Genomic DNA, 23,275 nt, shown 5'->3' on the forward strand with positions numbered 1-23,275 from the left:
AGCTCATCTGTGTGCTCTTCGCCCTCACCAGGGTCATGACCTGACTGCAGTTTGGCGTCGTAACCGACTTCAGTGGGCAAATGCTCACCTTTGATGGCCTCTGGCACACTGGAGAAGTGTGCTCTGAATCCCAGTTTCAACTGTACCGGATAGATGGTGTCGTGTTGCGAGCGGTTTGCTGATGTCAACGTTGTGAACACAGTGCCCCATGGTGGCAGTGGGGTTATGGTATGGGCAGGCAAGACCTATGGACAATAAACACAATTGCATGTTATTGATGGTAATTTGAATGCATGGAGATACCTTGATGAGATTCTAAGGCCCATTGTCATGCCATTCATCTGCCGCCATCATCTCATGTTTCAGCATAATAATAGACCCATGTCTCAAGGATCTGTACACAATTACTGGAAGCTGAATTTTTTTTAAATTTCTCCCATTTTCCTGTATACTCACCAGACATGTCACCCATTGAGCATTTTTTTTAAATCCATGTCCCTACCTTTATTTTCAAGGTATCTGTGACCAACAGATGCATCTTGGGAATTCCCAGTTGTGGTCCTCTGTAGCTCAATTGATAGAGCATGGCACTTGCTATGCCAAGATAGTGGGTTTGATTCATGGGACCACCCATACTTAAAATGTATGCATGCATTTTACCTTTATTTAACTAGGCAGGTCAGTCAAGAACACTTATTTACAATGACGGCCTACCCCTGGCCAAACCCAGATGACGCTGGGCCAATTGTGCGCTGCCCTATCGGACTCCCAATCCCAGCTGGATGTGATGCATTTGAACCAGGGACTGCAATGATACCTCTTGCACTGAGAGGCAGTTTTACTCGGGAGCCCATGACATGCATGACTGTAAGTCGCCTTGGGTAAAAGTGTCTGCTAAATGGCATTTATTAAATGATGTGAAATACATAGATTAGGGCCTACTGAAATCATTTAAATGTCTTGATTTCCTGGTATGAACTGTAACTCAGTAAAAAAATAGAAATTGTTGCATGTTGCTTTTACATTTTTGTTCACTCTAAGAATCACATTTCCATAGCAGGTTTTACCCTTGGGATTTCTATGATGGGTTTAACACGCACTCTAGTATATGAGGCATGCAGGCCTCATCCGAGTTGACGATGAAAGTGATTGAACTCCACTATCCAGAATTCTTTGCTGTTTAAAGCCAACCTTGAATATTTGCCTTGAGAAAATTCCATCTCACTGGTTGTACTAATTTTGTCAGCGACTTAAATAATTGGTATAATGACAACATATTTCATTGGTATCTCGGTTGAACAAGTCCAAACATTTTTGCAACACATTTTTTTAGTTGGGCATATTTATAGTCAGCCCTTTGCCTTCTACGTTTAGGTCCCTAGCCTCCGGTGTCATTGGTGAATGACCGGAGATGTCGCATAGTAGATTGTTTGCCCGGCTGCTCTGTAAGTAGAACAACATATGTGTTCTCCTTAAAAGTATTCAATGTTTAGTTTCTGGTAAATTAAGTGCTTCACGGAGCACGTTTTGCACGGGATTTGTTGGTTCTTGCTCACAGGGTAGCCATGGCACTCAGCCCTCGTACATCTATACTGGCTAACTCTTTTAGCATGCTGATAGCGCATCAATTTCCAGGCCACAGTCCGAACTACTGAACTTTGACCGTGCTTGTCCTTTAGGCTTTATATTTAGCATGTCAATTCTATAAACGAGATTAGGACATGTAGTTAGTTATACTGTAACTGTCATGTAGTTGTTTTGGTAGCTTGGTAAGCTAATGCCACCTAACGTTAACGTTACTCCCCCATTGTATTGTATGCTGCAACCAGCTAGTAAAGCTTTCCATTTGTGATTTACATCTCTTTATATGGAAGTAGCTACAGGCTGTTGGTTGCAGTGTTGGGGGAAGCTACTAGTACTCTGAAGAGTTAACCAAGCTACCAATTATTTTACTCTGAAAAAACAGCTTTAGTATACCTTAAATTTAAGAAATGGTTTACTTAAATAGAGACTCCTATTTCCATCACTAGCTTCAAGCACCAGCTCACATATCACTGCACCTGTACATATATAATAGATATGTTAACAGAATGTGTGATTTAGTGTAACAGTATAACTTTAGACCGTCCAGGAACCCTCTGCACATAACAACAGTCACCCACGAAGCATCGTTACTCATCGCTCCACTAAAGCCGCGGCCCTTGCAGAGCAAGGGGAACCACTACTCCAAGGTCTCAGCGCAAGTGACGTCACCGATCGAAACGCTGTTTAGCGCGCACCACCGCTAATTGCTAGCTATTTCACATCCGTTACACTTGACCTCCTTTTCCGCAGCAACCAGTGATCCGGGTCAACAGCATCAATGTAACAGTATAACTTTAAACCGTCCCTCGCCCATACCCGGGCTCGAACCAGGGACCCTCTGCACACATCAACAACAGTCACCCACAAAGCATCGTTACCCATCGCTCCACAAAAGCCACGGCCCTTGCCGGGGAACCACTACTTCAAGGTCTCAGAGCAAGTGACGTCACCGATTGAATCGTTATTTAGCGCGCACCACCGCTAACTAGCTAGCTATTTTACATCCGTTACATTAGCATATTAAACACAAAGCTGTTTAAAGTGAGAATTAGGCAGGTCTGATGCAGTGATGCCGAAAAATAAAGGAAATGATTGACTACTTAACCCATTTACTTTTCTCTTTGCTAAAAAAGTACTGACGTTTTAGTAGTTAGCTACACATGGGAACAAAATTAACTGATGACAACTAACGTTGCCTATATTTGAATTTAGTTCAGCTAACGTTACCACCAAGATACTGCAAGTTGAAGTACATGTAGTTCACTACTCCAACACTGGTTGGTTGGTATGAAACGACTTAAGTCACCCATCCATTCCGTCTCTTCTCTTTACTCAATTGTTTTTAGCATTTCATTTGCTCCATTAACCGTTAGCGGATAAGTAAGTTCATGTTTGGCATAGCACAGATCATTTTCGACCATCCTTAATTGGCGATACGTTTGGCCGAATCGAGAACGAAGATGGTTCGTTAAGGTTGGTTTCAAATTCTGTGCTACGCCAAACAGCACCTATCCTGTAACGGCTAACGTAGTATCACATTAGTAGTATCACATAAACCTGTTATTATCTGCTAGCTACACATTGATCAGCTCATAGAAATAGCATAGGTCAAAAGTTCATAGGGTTCTTGGCTAATTCTGTGGACCAGCAGCCCCTGAGCAGAAGCCTGAAAATAACCTTATCAATCAGTAGCCTATCAGATCCTATCAATGTTTTTTTAAATGGATTTTCTGCCTCAGTTTAGTTCAATGCTCAACACAAATGGAGAACAAACAACAACATGAAGTGTTAACCGTTAGCTAGCAAACGAACGTTACATGCAACCATGATGTTGCCCTCTGTTTAAGCAAGCCTTCATGGCCAAATAGCAGAATTTCCACTTCCACTTCTGAGTCTCACAAATGTCTGTAGATTACCATACACATTCATGGTCATTTGTTTCATTTCCCTTATTTATAACTTGCCTTTAGTGAAATAATAATCTCACCATGACTGTCATACAGAACTGCACAGACTAATGCCATTCATAGGCTTATTTTGGCGGGTAGGAGCATTGGGCCAGTAACCAAAAGGTTGCTGGATCAAATTCCCGAGCTGACAAGGTAAAAATCTGTCTTCCTGCCCCTGAGCAAGGCAGATATCCACACCTGGGGAACAGTAGGTTGTCGATTAAGGCAGTCCCCCACCTCTGATTCAGAGGGGTTGGGTTAAATGTGGAAGACACATTTCAGTTAAATGCGTTCAGTTGTACAACTGACGAGGTATCCCCCTTTCCCTGCCTTTCAATATCAATTATGAGAGAAAAGGCACAATGGGCAGCAAAAACACGCTATATAGACCACTATGCTTGGATAATGTATGTGTGTTTTACTGCTGACAGTTCTACTGTAAGTTTTGGAACATAGGCTCTGGGCCTATCAGGTCTGTTTGATTTAAAGTAATCGGAGGCACATGTGACAACAGCTCAGGCAACAACACTGGACTGTCTCCTAGATGGCAATCCTTCTCCCCTTTCCATCATGACAATAGAGTTTTTTGGAAATGTCACCTGTGTGTGTGAAATGTCACCTCCTTCTGTCTCTGTTTGCAGTGCAGCAAAATGGAGTAAGGAGCTGTTATACTGCTTCAAGAAAGAACCTCTACATTGATAAAGACACCAAAGTCATTTGCCAAGGCTTCACAGGGAAGCAGGTATGTCGGCTACACAATACCTGGCCGACACCGGCTGCTGTCTGCATTCAACTGGGTTGTGTTCATTACGGCACTCAAAGGAAATCTTAACTTTTGCAACTGAAATTATTGAAAATTTGCATTTCCTATTGAACAAGTCCAGGTAGTCCCTCTGTCTATCTGCTTTCATCCGTTTGGTGCCGAATGAACACAACCCTGATTGGGTTATCTATTGACAGTGAAACACAATAACCCAATCAGGGTTGTGTTTCACAGTCAACAGACATAGTTGACAATCTACCTACAGTAGCTAGTTTATCTGCAACTGAGCACTTTATCCCCAGATAGATGACAGCATAATCTCGTTCCCCAATATCGTCTTAGGTGAGGATGGTAGGCCCAGTCAAAAGAAGAGTATCGGCATCATTGTCCAACAAGCAAACAACTCTCTCCTCTAGGTTAATACCCCCCTCCAACAACTCTTCATCAACTTAATATAGGGTTATTAAATATAGTTCTTCTAATGAATACTCATGCTAATTAGAAAGGGCTGAGCAATGACTCAAGTGTCGCTGCTGCTGCGCACTGACTTTCCTCCGTGGCTTGATAAGCAAACCATACTTCAAATTCATTGTCCGCTCATTAGTGGATGATCGCTAGGACCGCCACCACCGGAGAAAAGAGCAAAGTGAGCAGACGTTGCATTATAAATGAACAGAGGAAGGACTGGCGGAGGGAAGAAGTATTGAAATGTAAAGATATCTGCATTGCGAGGGGGAAAAAAAGTGCTGGCTCAGTCTTTCCTTTCTCTTTACTGCTGGTAATTATAGTTTTAACATTAGGGTCATTGGTTTGGACGTGTCGTAGTTGGCCCTCGTAGCCACTTATCTATAGCGTTTCTAGACAGCCTCTGTAATTATTAACTGAGAAGGCTGATGGAACTTGGCAGGTTGAATATTAATAATATTACGACACATTATTGGACTCTGTGTCCCTGAAAAAGTAAAGTTGGGACTGTGAGTGATTTAAAAAGAAAAAATGCTTTTTTATTGATGACCTCTTGAAATACAGAGACAAGGCCATTGATTATGGTCGTTTAGTGTGCCTGAGTTGGATTTAAACTGATTGTATGTGATGCCAACCTAAGCCCCTTTCACTTACAGGCGAATCCTAACTTACATTTAAGTAGAATTTTTATTTAGTTTCCCATTGACCTAAATGCATGACTAAGTGACAATTTAGACAAAGTCTAATACCTGAATATCATTTACCAAATCTCCTCTCTGACCACCATTCACATAGTCCTTGATTTACCTGCTGTTGTACCTAGTCTTAATATGCTGGCAGTGTCCGTGTGCCCATCCATGTCAGCTTGATTCCCGTGCCCCCTCCCTCAGTGGGCACTGGGCACCATTCTGCCCCGTTGATTAATGGTGGATGGCAGGCCTGTTCTCCTCATTCCCTTATACCTGGCTTTAATGATATCTCAAGGTTTGCGATTGGTGCCGCAAGTGACCTGGACAACTCCCCGCTCCATCTATCACAGTCAGCCGCTGCCTCCCATCCCCTTGGCCCTAATCCTTTGAACTGAAGGAACTCCACGATATTGCTTCCATCTTACAGATCTGCAATCAAACATTGAAGTGGGCTAAGGTCAAGTGAGAAACGACTGGGTGGATTGGGACTAGTTGATTCTCTCTGATTCTTCCTCCTTCTCTCCATCTCTAGGGGACGTTTCACAGCCAGCAGGCAATCGACTATGGCTCCCGGCTAGTCGGTGGCGTATCCCCCGGCAAGGGGGGGAGGACACACCTCGGCGTGCCCGTCTTCAACTCTGTCAAGGAGGTTAAATGTGTTCCGCTATTTCTTGTCTCTGGTCTAATTCAGCCCTAAGCGAGACCTGGTCCTCAACTGACTTGCCTGGTTAAGAAATGGTTAATTAAATGCATACATTGATGAATAGCAAGCCCTAAATTCACCATGTCCCTCTGTCCGCACCTACAGGCGAGAGAGGGCACCGGGGCAGAGGCCACAGTGATCTACGTGCCCCCTCCGTTCGCGGGTGCCGCCATCATTGAGGCCATTGACGCCGGCATGCCCCTGGTGGTGTGCATCACAGAGGGCATCCCCCAGCAGGACATGGTTAAGGTCAAACACAAGCTGCTGCGCCAGAGCACCACCCGCCTGATCGGCCCCAACTGCCCCGGAGTTATTAATGTAAGTACACATATATATACACACACACACAAGCTGCTGCGCCAGAGCACCACCCGCCTGATCGGCCCCAACTGCCCCGGAGTTATTAATGTAAGAACACATATATATATACACACACACAAGTTGCTGCGCCAGGGCACTACGCGCCTCATCGGCAGCAACTGCCCCGGAGTTATTAATGTAAGAACACATATATATATATACACACACATATATGCTATATATATATATACTATATATATATATATATATATATATATATATATATTATTATATATAATAACATATATATATACACACACACAAGTTGCTGCGCCAGGGCACTACGCGCCTCATCGGCAGCAACTGCCCCGGAGTTATTAATGTAAGAACACATATATATATATACACACACACAAGCTGCTGCGCCAGGGCACTACGCGCCTCATCGGCCCCAACTGCCCCGGAGTTATTAATGTAAGAACACATATATATATACACACACAAGCTGCTGCGCCAGGGCACTACGCGCCTCATCGGCAGCAACTGCCCCGGAGTTATTAATGTAAGAACACATATATATACACACACAAGCTGCTGCGCCAGGGCACTACGCGCCTCATCGGCAGCAACTGCTCTAGAATGATCAGCGTAAGAGGCTAGAACACACACACACTTTTGGTATCAACTTTGTGTTTTCCTATTTTGCAGCCGGGAGAATGCAAAATCGGGATCATGCCGGGCCACATTCACAAGAAAGGAAGGATTGGTGAGATATTTTTGCCTAACTCACTTGCATTCATCTCAGTGATTTATTGAATAAAATCCGCTTTTACTTGGCAGCAGTGTCATAATGCTGACAGACCAACGGCTTGTTCTGTTTCTTATGGAAAGTTAACAGTAGGTTAGAGATCCCACGATACATGCTTCAGTCTCCAAAATGACATGTGTGTAGTTGAATCGGGAGAATGAGTCAGAGAAGGAGAAAGGACCCATGTGGCTATCCACGCTAGTTGCTCGGTGAGCGAACAAGCGGTTTATTTTCTTCACTGTCTCCCGGCAGACAGTTTGAGAAGATGTCAGTGCTGTAGGCACTAGGCATCAGACGCAGCCATAGCAAATGTTTCTCCAGGTGCATTGGAGGCTGGTGGGAGGAGCTATAGAAGGACTGGCTCATTGTAACGTCTGGAATGGAATTAATGGAATGCTGTCAAACACATCAAACATATGGAAACCACATGTTTGACTCTGTTTCTTTTTATTCCATTCCAGTCATTACAATGAACCCATCCTCCTCTAGCTCCTCCCACCAGCCTGCACTGGTGTAGTGATGGAGTGACTGCTGGGGAGCTGCATCGCTGCACTGACATCCTCGACCACTTGCTGCTCGTTGCAAAGGCATACAGTGTGCGTCCCTAATGGCACCCTATTCACTATAGTCTATGGGGCTCCAGTCAAACGTATTGCACTGTATAGTGTTGGGTTTGACATTTTGAACATTGAGATTTTAAATAGATGATAGAGAAGAAGCCTTGAATAGAAAGAGTGGGAGAGACTGGGCTTTATGTCAGAAGTTAAGGGTTCTCTGTAGAAAGCCAGAAGGCTTTGACATGTGTTTGATGGAGGAGAGGAGAGCGACGTGTTGATATAGGGAAGACAGATGGATATCTGTGGATTAGGTGAAGGAGGGGTTGAGGTCAGGAGGTGAGGGGTGAGGTCAGTTCCCCTTAAGGGATTAATCATGGTTTAGTATCTGGTTACCTTCTTCCTGTTGGGCATAAACTAAGTATTGGAGAGAGGGAGTGTCTTAAGTAGGAATGCAATTTGGGCCGCACCCATACAGTATAAATACAGGTCCTTTCCCATACTTAAATGCATTCTTCCTCCTTACCGCTCAAGAAGGGGAAAAGGGAAGGATGCTTGTTAAGAGAATTGGAACTTGTCCTCATTCTCTCCTTATCTTTCAGGCATTGTCTCAAGGTCGGGAACTCTCACATACGAAGCTGTGCACCAGACTACACAAGTTGGCCTGGGACAGTCTCTCTGCATCGGTACGTGGGACTAAACGTTATGATATAAAGATACTGCAAATTTATAAACCATCGATATACAACTTTGATGGGGCGGGAGCCACTAACACATCTGAACTGATAATGAGGGGCCTCAGTGGCTCGCGGGTCTGCGTACCCACCCATGCAGTCAAAGCCGGCCCTAGCCTTTTGAGAGCCCAAAGGAAAATTTCAGCAGAGAGAATATTCTTAAGTTTTAGAGTAATTTAATGCAATTCTACACTTTGCCATGAGAGAAGTTTTTATCTGCGGGACTACAAGAAGGTCTGCTAGTTGTCCACCCCTGGTATAGACAAAATACAGCACCTTCTGACAGAATTCAGAACCCTTGACTTTTTGTTACCACAGTCTTATTCTAAAATTGATTAAATCATTTTTTCCCCCTCATCAATCTATACACCTTAACCCATAATGTCATTAACAACTAGCAGACCTTCTTGTAGTCCCGCAGATAAAAACTTCTCTCATGGCAAAAAATGTTGGTACCCCTCCCCAGATCTGTGCCTCGACTCAATCCTTTCTCGGAGCTCTACAGACAATTCCTTCAACCTCATGGCTTGTTTTTTGCTCTGACATGCACTGTCAACTGTGGGACCTTATATAGACAAGTGTGTGTGTATATATATATATATATAAACTGATATCACATTTACATAAGAATTCAGACACTTTACTCAGTACTTTGTTACAGCTTCTTTGGCAGCGAATACAGTATTGAGTCTTCTTGGGTATGACGCTACAAGCTTGGGGACACCTGTATTTGGGGAGTTTCTCCCATTCTTCTCTGCAGATCCTCTCAAGCTCTGTCAGGTTGGATGGGGAGCATTGCTGCACAGTTATTCTCAGGTCTCTCCCAAGATGTTTGATCGGGTTCAAGTCCGGGCTCTGGCTGGGCCACTTAAGGACGTTCAACGACTTATCCCAAAGCCACTCCTGCGTTGTCTTGGCTGTGTGCTTAGGGTCGTTGTCCTGTTGGAAGGTGAACCTTCGCCCCAGTCTGAGGTGCTGAGCGCTCTGCAGCAGGTTTTCATCAAAGATTTCTCTGTACTTTGCGCTTTCTCTCGATCCTGACTAGTCTCCCAGTCCCTGCCACTGAAAAACATCCCCACAGCATGATGCTGCCACCACCATGCTTCACCATAGGGATGGTGCCAGGTTTCCTCCAGATATGACGCTTGGCATTCAGGCCAAAGGGTTCAATCTTGGTTTCATCAGACCAGAGAATCTTGTTTCTCATGGTTTGAGAGTCTAGGTGCCTTTTGGCAGACTCCAAGCAGGATGTCATGTGCGTTTTGCTGAGTTGCTGCTTCCATCTGGCCACAAACATAAAGGCCTGGATTAGTAGACTGTTGCAGAGATGGTTGTCCTTCTGGAAGGTTCTCTCATCTCCACAAATGACTCTGGAGCTCTATCAGAGTGGCCATTGGGTTCTTGGTCATCTCCCTGACCAAAGCCCTTCTCCCCTGATTGCTCAGTTTGGCTGGGCGGCCAGCTCGAGGAAGAGTCTTGGTGGTTCCAAACTTCTTCCATTTAAGAATGCTGGAGGCCCCTGTGTTTTTGGGGACCTTCAATGCTGCAAAAAATGTTGGTACCCATCCCCAGATCTGTGCCTCGACTCAATCCTTTCTCGGAGGTCTACAGACAATTCCTTCAACCTCATGGCTTGTTTTTTGCTCTGACATGCACTGTCAACTGTGGGACCTTATATAGACAAGTGTGTGTCTTTCCAAATCATGTCCAACAATTGAATTTACCACAAGTAGACTCGTATCAAGTTGTCAAAGCATCTCAAGGATGATCAATGAAATCAGGATGCACCTGAGCTCAATTTCGAGTCTCATAGCAAAGGGTATGAATAGTTATGTAAATAAGTGTTAAGGGATTTTTTATCAATAATGACTAATTATGTATACATTTCAATCAGGACTGACAAATCAGAATACCATTATGTTACTGTATAGATGTATGAATTTTCTTTTTATCCTAGTACTGAATATAATGTGTGTAATTACAATCAAGAAATAGAACAATGACTGTCTGTTCCTTGGTAGAAATGAATTAACTTATAGTCAGACTGGCTAGAATACTTATCTACACAGGCAGACCTTGGCTCGGTCGTAAATTATCTAAGTAGGGAGAGACGATGTGGGAAGATTTGAGAACTACACAGCCTTTGTACCAGGGTGAAGAAGAGACGGGTCAGTTCCAAAACTAATGCTGTAATTTTCGGTTTATAACCTGTGGTAAACTGTATCATGTTCAGTACTCTCGAGAATATACACTGCTGATTGATTTTGAGACTGGTCTCTGTCCATTTTATGCTAATAAGAGTCTTACAAATTCTTAGGAATTGACAGTGTTTAATTTTAATTGGGTATTAAAACATTTTTATTTCAAATACATTTCGAAAAACTTGGTTTCGCTTTGCCATTATTGGGTATTGTGTGTAGATGGCTGAGGATTTATTTTCTCTATCCATTTTAGAATAAGTCTAATGTAACAAAATTTGGAAAAAGTCAAGGGGTCTGAATACTTTCTGAAGACACTGTACACTAAGTTTACAAAACATTAGGAACGCCTGCTCTTTCCACGAGACTGACCAGGTGAAAGCTGTGATCCCTTGTTGAATGCTCCTTGTTAAATCCACTTCAACCAGTATAAATGAAGGGGAGGAGACAGGTTAAAGAAGGATTTTTAAGCCTTGAGACAATAGAGACTTGAGGGTGAATTGGCAAGACAAAATATTTAAGTGCCTTTTGAACGGGGTATGATAGTAAGTACAAGGCGCTCTGGTTTGTGTCAAGAACTGCAACACTGCTGGGTTGTTCATGCTCAACAGTTTCCCGTGTGTATCAAGAATGGCCCACCACCCAAAGGACATCCAGCCAACTTGACACAACTGTGGGAAGCATTGGAGTCAACATAGACCAGCATCACTGTGGAATGCTTTCGACACCTAGAGTCCATGCCCTGACGAATTGAGGCTGTTCTGAGGGCGAAAAAGAGTGCAACTCAATATTAGGAAAGCGCTCCTAATGTTTTGTACACTCAGTGTAGTTATTTTTAATGCGTACATAACACTTTCCTAGTGACATATTAAATCAAAAAGAAAAATGACAAGTACATTGTACTCTATGCCTACGGTCACATCTGACATCCATCTTATGGATATAAGCAGCGTAACTGTTCTAATGGTTTGTGTGGTTTTTGTTCAGGCATCGGTGGGGACCCCTTCAATGGGACAAATTTCATCGACTGCCTGGAGGTGTTCCTGCAGGACCCCAAGACTGACGGCATCATCCTGATCGGCGAGATCGGCGGCAACGCCGAGGAGAATGCTGCCGATTACCTCAAACAGCACAACTCTGTAAGGGGAGAGACACACATTAACATCCTACCAGACTGTTAACACTTTGTCAATGGTCCACCAGTGCTTTCGTGAATCATCCAGACCCTTTTGGAAAGATGAGTGGTTCTGTCAGGTACTCCCTTTCATCGCTTTGATTCTGCCCTCAGGAGGGCACACCCAGAGCCCCCAGTTCCAAAACCTGTTTGCGAGTGGACGCATTTCTACTATACTTCTGAGTACCAGAAGTCCTCACAAGAATGGTAAACTAACTAAAATTCAGAGAAGTGAGGCATTTTGCCGGTCCTCACTTGTAAAAAGGCTATTTTAAGGTTAGAATTAGTGTTAGGGAAAATAGGATTTTCAATAGGAAACAATTGTTGGTTCTCAAAAGTCCTCAAGTAAAGTAAGACACTGTTTGTGTGTATTTCCACCTGCTAATGGACCTTGGGTTCTGGATAGGCTGAGGGTGTGAGCTAGAGTGCATGTACTTCCAGTGAGGGAGAGGGTTAGGGTTCATGGTGCAGAATACGGCACACACCTTTGATTGACACTTTCCAGGCAGGCAGGTGTGGGAGAGACTGACGATTGGAGCATGGCTGGTGAATTATGCAAGGCTTGAAAAGTGGTTAAGTGCCTTTCAGCGACAGTTATTGCCAAGTGTGTGTGTTGCCCTCTAGATTTGTCAAGACACAGAATTTTGATTGAGCAAGGAGATTTTTGTGACGTGTATGTGTGCACACACTATGCGGTTTGTCTGTGTCAGGTGTTCGGCAGATAAATATGAATTTGATGTGCTTTCTGCTGCCCTAATGCATGCAAATCTCTCTCTCACCACCCTCTGTGTCGGGAGAACAACTCTTTGGCTAAGGCCAAAATGGCACCCTATTTTCTAAATAGTGTTCTTCTTTTGACCAGATCCCTTTAGGCCCAGGTCAAAAGTAGTGCACTACATGGGGATTACAGTGCCAGTTGGGACGCTGCCTCTCTCCCTTCCTCATGTACAAACCGGCTCATCCAATTTGAGCGTGTAAGCCGCGGGTAGTTCTCAGATAGTCGATTGGTGTTCAACGCTCTACACAGAGGCAGCAGTTTAACCAAAGCCTGAAATTGTTTCATCTGGGCTGCTGTTCTGTCAACGTTGAGAAATGAAAACACTGAATGCAAAGCCAGCCCTAAATTGACGTTCCTCTCTTTAGATTCTCATTGAACAATTCCATGCATCAGACATTTTCTGTTCTAGGGTTGCAAAATGTCAGTAGCTTTCCCAAAATTCCCCAGGTTTTTCAGAAAACTGCAAGTTATAACTAAGTTAACCATGTATTTGCCAAGTAAATGATATCCAGCTCAGGGCTCCATCTATGCATTTGGTTTGCTAGCTAAGTGGCTAGATGGCAAGATCCATATTGCCTAAAAAAAAAAATAGGTTGTGCTTCAAAAATAAATACAAAATGTATTTATTTAGAAATAGAGCTCCCTGTGTGCACTTCCAGTAATACGGTATGAAAATCTGAATACTCTCTAACACAAATACTATTGTCAGTATTGAATTTTTGAATCTACAACATGCACACAAATACATTTATTTTACTCTAATTCGTCATAAGATCAGCTCGGCATATTTTCAGACACTTAAGGGAATCATACATGAAAAGTACAATACAATTACACTAGGGAATAGGGTGCCATTTGGGACTGATGAATAGTAGAATACAATATCACATTGGTATGCCCTTACCAGTATAGATTGACATTTCAAAATGATCTCTTTCTGCACAGATGAAAAACCTTCAAACCCGTCAGTCAATCTATTAGTTACAGCAGACACATCATCCTAGGCTGTGCATCCAAATGGCACCCTATTTCCTATATAGTGCACTACTTTCAACCAAAGCCCGGACCATGGGCAAAAGTAGTGTGGTAGGGAGTAGGGTGTCATTTGGGACGGCTCCTTAATGAATTTCATCACACTGGACAGATTACAAATGAGGGTTTGGTGTGAAATACGCAGAGGACATGATCAATGAACGGTCAGGCAACATTACATGAATTGAACTTTATCTTCCTGGAAGAGATGTATTAGATGTCCCCTGGGTGCATCCCAAATGTCACCCTATTCTCTGTATAGTGCACTACTTTTGACCAGGGCTCATAGGACTCTGGTCAAAAGTAGTGCATTATTTAGGGACTAGGGTGCATTTGAGACGTCGCCACTGTTAACGACGTCCTCGTATCGATTCCATTACGGAAGACAGGGCAGACAGCGGAGCTCTTGGTCTTAAATTGATTTTGAGTCAGTTGACATTTTGATACATAGACATAAGATAATGTTACTTAAGCCTTATGAAAACACGTTATTACATCTAGTAAATTCTCATAAGTTGTACAACATTTTACCTGCATGTTTTAAGTAATTTGTCCATAAATATTCTTTACGGTTGGCAGAGGTTTGGTTGTGCTGGGTAAAGACTCAAGTCAAGATCATTTTCCCAGTCAAAAAGAAGGCAGAGATCTACTTCTCAGATAAAAAATAAAAAAAACATTACTTAACTTACGTTAACCTAATAAAAACAGTTCTGTAGGAATGAGGTTTGTGTAGTAGGTCAAATACATTATCATTATCGTTTTGTAATGGTGTTGAAGTCTCCCTCTGTTCATTCTTTTAAAAGTTATGAAATCTCACGTAGGCTAGTATCAAACTTTGCTGTGGCCGGGGTTGTGAAAGCTGTAGGCACGATGTTTTGAGACAAATTAAATGGTTCAAAATGGGATCACTTTGCCTACCTGATGCGCAGGGCTTCTGAATCAAGTGTATCTTCCGCCAACAGCGCAAAAAAAAAAAGCAAGCCTTTATCATTCATTGGCCTTTCTACAGACATTTTTGGTGATCGACTAGAAATGTCTTGAAGATCGCGATCAGCCATTTGGTGAGCACTTGTACACGATTGAAGTTTAGGGGATGGAGATCAAATTGTCGAATCAGTCTTTATTAAAAGTGTAACACTTGACACAATGTGCCCAATACAAGGAATGGGATGGATTAAAAATAGACAATCAACTAATTTACTAAAGAGGAGCTTTAAAAGGGAGATCTATGCACGCAAAAGGTGCACTGATGTTTTTCATTTCGCAGAGCTAAAATTAGTACACACTTTAGAGGTCATTGCATGGCCTACATATTAAAACTATTCCTCTAACTGTGGGCTGCTTTCCAACCTGTCTGTTTTAATATACTGAACAAAAATATAAAGGCAACTTGTAAAGTGTTGGTTTCATGAACTGAAAAAATAATAATAATAATTGCACATTTATTTACATCCCTGTTGGTGATTGTTTCTCCTTTGCCAGGATAATCCATCCATCTAACAGGTGTGGCATATCAAGAATCTGATTAAACAGCATGATCATTACACAGGTGCACCTTGTGCCGGGGACAAAAGGCCACTCTAAAATGTGCAGGTGTCACACAACACAATGCCTCAGATGGCTCAAGTTTTCTTATGATTTTTCTTTAACACTTTTTCTCCCCATTATGTGGTATCCAATTGGTAGTTAGTCTTGTTCCATTGTTGCAAAGGTCGAGAGCCATGTTGTCCGCCAAAACACAACCCCGCACTGCTTCTTGACACACTGCTCGCTTAACCCGGAAGCCAGCCGCACCAATGTGTTGGAGGAAACGCCGTACAACTGGTGACAGTGTTAGCGTGCATGCGCCCGGCCCGCCACAGGAGTCGCTAGAGCGCGATAGGACACCCCGGCTGGCCAAACCCTCCCCTAACCCGGACAACGCTGGGCCAATTGTGCGCCGTTTTCTGTTCTCGGCCGTCTGCGACAAAGCCCGGGAGGCAGACGTCTCAAGTTTTGACTACAGAAATGCCCAACAGAGCTGTTGCCAGAGAACTGAATGTTCATTTCTCTGCCACAAGCCGCCTCCAACGTCATTTTAGAGAATTTGGCAGTATGTCCAACCAGCAGACCACGTTTAACCACGCCTGTCCAGGACCTCCACATCTGGCTTCTTCACCTGTGGAATCGTCTGAGATCAGCCACCTGGACAGTTGATGAAACTGGGTTTGCACAACCCAAAAATTTCTGCACAAACTACTGGAGAAGTGCTCTTCACTGATGAATCCCGTTTTCAACTGTACCGGGAAGATGATGTCGTGTGGGCAAAGCGGTTTGCTGATGTCAACGTTGTGAACAGAGTGCCTCGTGGGGTTTTGGTATGAGCAGGCATAAACTACGGGTAACCAACACAATTGCATTTATTTATGGTCATGTCGCGAGGATCTGTACACAATTCCTGGAAGCTGAAAATGTCTCTGTTCTTCCATGGCCTGCATACTCGCCAGACATGTCACCCATTGAGCTTGTTTGGGATGCTCTGGCTCGACGTGTACGACAGTGTGTTCCAGTTTCTGCCAATATCCAGCAACTTCGCACAGCCATTGAAGAGGAGTGGGACAACATTCAAGCCACAATCAACAGCCTGATCAACTCTGAGAAGGAGAGGTGTCACACTGTATGAGGCAGAAGGTATCTGTGACCAACCGATGCAGATCTGTATTCTGTCATGTGAAATAGATTTTGGCTTAATTTATTTATTTCAGTTGACTGATTTCCTTATGTAACTGTAAAAAAATGTGGAATTGTTGCATGTTGCATTTTTTATTTTTTTTTATTCTGTGTAAGTCACCTTTACAGAAGGTCTCATTCTCTTTTTTTCTTTTTGAGACTTCTAAATCCCACCTAGTATTATTCAGTCTCCATGCATTTGTCAAATTAAACGGCTAACTAAGACCGAACACCGTTGGGCCCTTGCTTTCCAATGAGACAGGTGTAGAGTATTTGGCAGCTAACCCTCCGTGAACACTAAACGTATCCTTTAATCCTTTTTCATTTTATCCTCTGACTCTTAGCCCCTGCTCTTGCATTCTCTCTCTCTCCTAGGTGCTTTACGCATGACGTCAAGCCCTTGTAATTCACTAACACTCCAATTGTTGTCTAGGAGGGCAGGGGAGTGATTTGAGAAAGAGGTGGGGCAGCAGACTCATTCACATCTAGTGTGTGAACAGGGGGCCTCGTAAATTTTGTAATTGTCTGTTTGTCTTAATCTGACAAGATTGAGGCTCTACCCTCGAGAATACAGCAAGGCTTCCCCCTTTCGAAACAACCCCTGCCTCCTGCTCCACCCCTCCTGTGGGGGAACGAACTGAAGAAGAGGTGGGGAAACAACCTTCTCCTCCTCTTCTCTCTCGTTCCATTACTAAAGTAATGCATCTCCCCGGTTAACAATGGAGGACAAAGGCGGTGGGAACATTCAAATGCTAATTCAGCTTCTCTTGTTATGCACCGATTTCTTCTCTGAGGGAAGACAAACATTAATTGACTAATTACAGCCTAACATGTTTAGGTAGATTTAAGTGTTGATACACACGGGGATGGTTCATTTTGTCAAAGTTGTGAATTCATTAGGACGGGACAAGCGAGTGCCGGAACTGGAGTCTTGAGGGCCTAGCTAGAGGAACGGCATTGGGCTTGCATTGATGAATCCAGGATCAGTTTTGACTTGTTGATCATAATGAATAAGATTGTATGAACAGGGACAGGCATTGTGAATAGAGATTCTGAAACTGGGGTGGCCATCCCTCCACCTGGAGAGCTACTGAATGTTCAGGCTTTTGCTCCAGCCCTGCTTCAGCTCGTCAAGGTCCTGAAAAGCAGCTGAGTAGTAGATTCAGGTGTGGAACAAAAGCCTGCAGGACGGCATGGCCACCCTCGATCTCACCCATTTTAAAGGGAAAAATGTTGGGCCACCTTACAAGAGGAAACATTCACCTCTAATAATTAGAATCCTCTCGGCACCTTTTTTCCCCTTGATTGCAGTCATATTCCCCCGTTCAGTGAACATTTGCTTTCAGAGCCATCTCTTGTTAATACTGTACGTTGTTAGCCAAGTTTAAAAAAAATAAAAAAATTTTTTAAACTTTTAAAAATTGATTTTCTTGGCTGAGAGACGAGCGGATTGGCTGCTCTGCTTAAACAATTATCCAGTGTCTTCAAGCGTGTTGAAATGAATAGGAGTCGTCTTGCTGTACCTACCTGCCAGTTTCAGGAGCGTTCCATTTGGAACGCCTGTGTTGAAATGGTAGAAGTGAAGTCAAGCCATAGGCAGGAGGCCCACCTTCCCTGGCTTGTCGGCCAGTTTGTTTGACACGCCGTGTTAACGCCCCTGAAGGATACGGAATGAGGGAGAGAAAGGGAGCGCAAGAGAAAGATGGAGGGAGAGCCTTATCACAAGGCAAGTACCCAAGAAAGAGCGTCTGAAGAGAGGCCTGGATTGTGTTCATTTGGCAAAAAAATTACCGAAATGGGTAGTTACGACAGTACCTGGTCTAATGGGAAACGCTCATTTTTCGCTACCCATTTCAAAATGTTTTCCTTCGCGTGCCCTAATGAACAAGCACCACCCTTACGTCTTTCATCCCCAGTATGATGTTATTCCTAGTGTGAAATATTAGCTCTCTCTCCCCTCCCGCCAGCACTGGAAGATTATCTCGAATGTTGAATTTAGCCATCCATCAGGACGAGCTGAGCGGACGGGGCCAGAGCTAATCAGTGTCCGTGTGACTAATTACCTGCTTCTGCAAGAATGAGATCATATGAAATGGCAGGGAGGGGTGTGTGTGTGGAGGGTGTATGTGTGCCCATCCACGCTCACACCCATGCAATTTAAATGGTCTTATTGACTCTTTCACACACATCTGGACAGAGCATGTAATATCGTATTGACATGAATGTGAATGAAACATTTACTGTACACTACCTTCTGTTTTAATAATAATGTAAGATGGCTTCTAAGAATGCCTATTTAAGAGGGGCTGTTAAAAGGAAGACATTTTGTCTGTTTTGCAGCGTCTATTCTGTTATTTGTCTGAGAATACAAGAGTGACTGGGGCTCTCTCCCCCCCCCAGGGAGCGAATGCCAAGCCTGTGGTGTCTTTCATCGCCGGGCTCACTGCCCCGCCGGGCCGTAGGATGGGTCACGCCGGTGCCATCATCGCAGGGGGCAAGGGCGGAGCCAAAGAGAAGATTGCCGCCCTACAGCAGGCGGGCGTTGTGGTCAGCATGTCCCCTGCCCAGCTGGGCAGCACCATGTTCAAGGTGAGACTAGAGATATGTATTAAAGAGCTCATCTCTCTTTTCCATGGTTCAAGAGCCCTCTAGCCAACTCTATGGGTGAGACCAGTAGAGAGAGAACATTTGTCATTCAGTGGTGCGACGGACCGTACCGTTCTCGCATCGCAGCTGGGGGAGGATGGCAAAAGGGTTACTTTAGTCCCACATCCCAACTCTGCCTCTTCCCTCAAATATACTAAAAACTATGAACTAAACAGAGTTTACTGTTGGTTGAGTACGTTTTGAGTTTTTTTCTACTTGAGTCTGTTGATGTTTTCAGTGTTTGGGTTCGTTAACAAGCAAGGTTATGGGACTTGGGATTTAACTTTTTTGAATACGTAATAAACAAAAGGCAACAGCGAGGTGAAAGGGGGAAATGAATAACCATGGCTGTTGATGCCGGGGCGGGCAATTTAGCTCCGCTGCTGCTGCCTGTTTATTTCAATTTATCACCGGAGGACGGCAGTTTTAACAAGACGTATAAAAAGTTAAAGTGTGTATTACACCCATTCATCATCTTATTCTTTCATTACGAGCGAGCACAGTGTGGCAAACCCGAACACACAGATATGGATTTGTGCGGTGGTAGCACTGTTTTGGTTTAATTCATAATCATTGCGCATAATGATGAAAAACTCTTTCCCGGCCTGTTAATTTCCCAGCCCATTGTGTTCATACGTCTCTGTTAATCTCATTGGCGGCTGCTGTAATCGGCGTAATAATACACACGACACACCAGAGCAAACAAAGAAAGTAGTGCCCGTGGGGGGTAGTTTGGTTTGGTATAACATGCTCAGCTCTCAGTACAGTACAATGCCCAACCCTTTAGTGTTTTTGCTTGGTCAGTGAAGCTCCCCTTGTGTCCACACCTAGATTCAAGTATTTGTTTTCTTTCAAATACTGTAACTGCGCTAGATTAAGCTTGCTTGTCACCGATAGAATAGATCCAAAAGTACAAACTCCACTCACCTAGCATTCTACGCACTCTGTCAAGCCCACATAAACCTCCATTCACCCATGTGTGCTGCTCTCTCCATTTTTCACTCTTTCTCATGGCCTCCCTTCTTGACAAAATGTCCCTGTCGCACACCAGCACTCTTCATCCCTCCCTCTCTCCTCTCCTTCATCCTGCCCTCATCTCTCATCTTGCTCCGCCTCTCCCCTTCTTTCTGTCTTGAGCACCTTTGACACTCTCCCCTCCTGACTATTTGTCACACACAAGGACGATCCTTCTTGCATCTCTCGCTCGCTCTCTCGCCCTCTTCAAATCTCATTTAATGTCACGTTTTGTAAAAAAAAAAAACTGGTGTAGACCAACATTGAAATGCTTACTTTACAGGCCCTTCCCAACAATGCATCAAAAAAATAGAAAAGTAAAACAGAAAAATAATGACATGAGGAATAAATCCACAATGGGTAATGATAACTTGGCTATATACATGGGGTCCCGAGTCGATGTGCAGGGGTACGAGGTAATTGAGGCAGATCTGTACATATAGGTACGGATGACTAGGCAACAGGACAGGTAATAAGCAGTAGCAGCGTATGTGACGAGTCAAGCGTACGTTTGAGTAGCTATTAAATAGTAAACTATTTAGCAGTGGCTTGGGGTTAGGAGCTGATCAGGGTCCTGTCGGGACCAGACTTGGTGCATCAGTACCACTTGCCGTGCAGTAGCAGACAGAACACTCTCTGAGTGGACCCTTTTTCCATCCTTTGCCTCCTTTCATCCATCAGAGAGTGCCTGATGCCTCGGGGCCACCATGAAGCCCTAATACAGCCCCGCTCAACCCCATGCGCTTTCTCCTCTCTCTCTCTCTCCCCTCTTTCTCAAAGTCAAGGGCCTGACCTTGATCAGCGCGTACAGATCCACTTAACCCATCCCTTAACACTCCTGAGCATTACATTACAGATGACACATGCACACCCCCGCCAAGTTGCTCTAGCACTGTGTCAAAGTTGAGTGTTGAGCCGAAGTAGATCTGTTCAACCACTTGGTGGCAGTAGACATCCAGGTATTTTAAGAGTAAGGCCTTTTCCAATGGGCAGCAACATGCATCTGTTGTTGCAGACCTGATAAATGACATTTGCATAAAATAAGCTTTTTCCCCTGTGAAATTGGAAATTCTAGGAGGAAGGGAAGTATTTGTTCTATCGCCCTTCCTCTGCTGATATTTAGGAAATGGTGTATGTAAATGGTGACATCCCATGTGTGATGTTCTCCTTTATCCTTTTGGTTATATGCTTTCACATATTTCTTTCGCTGTCATGTCACATGCCTATGGATCTTGATGCTTTGGTGTGAATATACATGTGTTCTGTGTTTGGACTATTCCACCCTGTATATGAGCCTTGCATAGCGCCTTATTCGGTGTGTAAGGTATTTATCTTTGCATCTGAAATAACAATTCTGAATTTATTTGTACTTATAAACTCTTCATTAATCCCCGATGAGATAAATATATTGTCTACATCCCAAATGGCACCCATCGGGCTCTGGTCAAAAGTAGTGCACTATGTAGGGAATGGGGGTGCCATTTGTGACGAAGACATTCCTTCCCCCCCCAACCCCCGGGAAGAAAGGAAAGTGTGTTTTTGGGGACTACTAGCACCCATCATCCCCCACCCCCTGTAGCTTCCAGATGTAAACAAACTGTGAATCCACATAAATAAATAATCTCTCTTTCCCCCCTCTGTTCTGTCCCTCTCTCCACAGGAGTTTGAGAAGAGGAAGATGTTGTAAACGGCGAGAGGCAACACCCCCCCATCTCCCCTAACGAAGCCGAGCACCCTGATTTTGAGGTCGCACTGCCCTCCAGCGTCCTACAACTTGCAGACCCGCCCTCTCCTGCAGTTCAGTTGAAACTACCATATGCACTCTCACTACGCAGTATTTTTAATTTCAGCTATGAATTCATACATTTACACGAGAGTAATTATATCAGTATGTCTTGATGGTGTCTTTTTCAAAACATGATAACATGCTTGTCATAGACTTAAGTAAAAGTGTCCTTTAGAGGACAGTTATTGCCATCCGTTATGGTAGCTTTTGATGTGTATCTTAGTTTGACTATTTTGGGACGCCATGGTAACTGAGGTGGTCTGGTGTCTGTCTTTCTACTACTCTCCTACTGTAACCAAGTATTCCATTAAAACGTCTGTTCCCACTGGCTATACACCCGAATAAGAAAATATTTGTCAAACACAGTTTTGGTTGTGGGTTCATTTTTATGCTGGTCTCTCGCTCTTTTGCGCGCGCACACAGGTTGGCATGACCGTGTGAACGTGTTATTGGTTTTATGAGGTATGGATGCTTCTGCTAAGCTTTACAGTGTCAAAGCATTTACATACCATGTCTGTTTGGAAATGGTATGTAATACTAAACTATATTTGGAAGATGTTTTTCTTTTGTTCCAATTTGAAAAGGTCTCCACTGAACTGAATTCATCCAATCGCACTCCCACATCATACAGTGTCACTCCCTGGTGAGGCCAATTAGGAGGCAGTGTATATACAATCCAGGGATTTCAGGTGCTATAATAGAGCTCACATGTCACCTAATACAGGATTTGCATTTGCACACTTATTCTCTTTGCCTCATTGGAAAGGGAAAGTGTGTAGGAGGGCTTTTCTTGGTCCTAAAGTATAATTGCATTGCTTCATTACATAATGACAAATGTTGAAACTGTATACCAGATGACAATGTTAATTCCTTCTCAATTCACAACTGCTGTGTTTAGGCTGTGTTTACAGAAGCAGCCCAATTCTGATTACCCCCTCCCCCAACTAATTAGTTTTTTGACCAATCATATCAGATCTTTTGAGATTTTACATTTAGTCAAAAGACCAATCAATGGGGTTTATGGGCTTTTTTGACAGTGCAGGTGCCTACAAATCCCCTTGCATCATAACTACTCATTATTTGTAGATCAGCCTGGGTAAGAATTCACCATAGTAGTATTGTGTGAATCAGGCATTGCATTTTGATCATCACAGCCTCAGTCAATTGGCCCACTTGTAGGCGACATTCAATTAATGAATTGTGTACCTTGTCCAGACTAGTAGAGCGTACAGTAACCTTCAGAAAGTATTCATACCCCTTGACTTATTCTACATTTTGTGTTTCAGCCTGAATTCAAAATGGATTAAATCTTTTTTCCCACCCATCAACATACAATATCCCATAATGACAAAGTGAAAACATGTTTTTAGAAACTTTAGCAAATGTATT

The 23,275-nt window shown here is 43.6% G+C and overlaps 1 protein-coding gene across 1 annotated transcript; it reads left to right on the top strand.

Annotated features, from left to right (window-relative positions):
- The first annotated feature begins 1,344 nt into the window (after positions 1-1,344).
- On the top strand, positions 1,345-22,251 carry suclg1 (succinate-CoA ligase GDP/ADP-forming subunit alph). The gene is made up of 9 exons (XM_024398434.2): positions 1,345-1,445; positions 4,175-4,275; positions 5,983-6,099; positions 6,259-6,471; positions 7,162-7,219; positions 8,418-8,501; positions 11,735-11,886; positions 18,841-19,029; positions 21,761-22,251. Exons 1-9 carry the CDS (start codon positions 1,412-1,414, stop codon positions 21,785-21,787), a joined length of 975 nt encoding a protein of 324 aa, XP_024254202.2. The 5' UTR covers positions 1,345-1,411; the 3' UTR covers positions 21,788-22,251.
- Positions 22,252-23,275: the final 1,024 nt, after the last annotated feature.

This window comes from Oncorhynchus tshawytscha, linkage group LG34 (assembly GCF_018296145.1).
Source record: "Oncorhynchus tshawytscha isolate Ot180627B linkage group LG34, Otsh_v2.0, whole genome shotgun sequence".
In the NCBI taxonomy this organism is placed as follows: domain Eukaryota; kingdom Metazoa; phylum Chordata; class Actinopteri; order Salmoniformes; family Salmonidae; genus Oncorhynchus; species Oncorhynchus tshawytscha.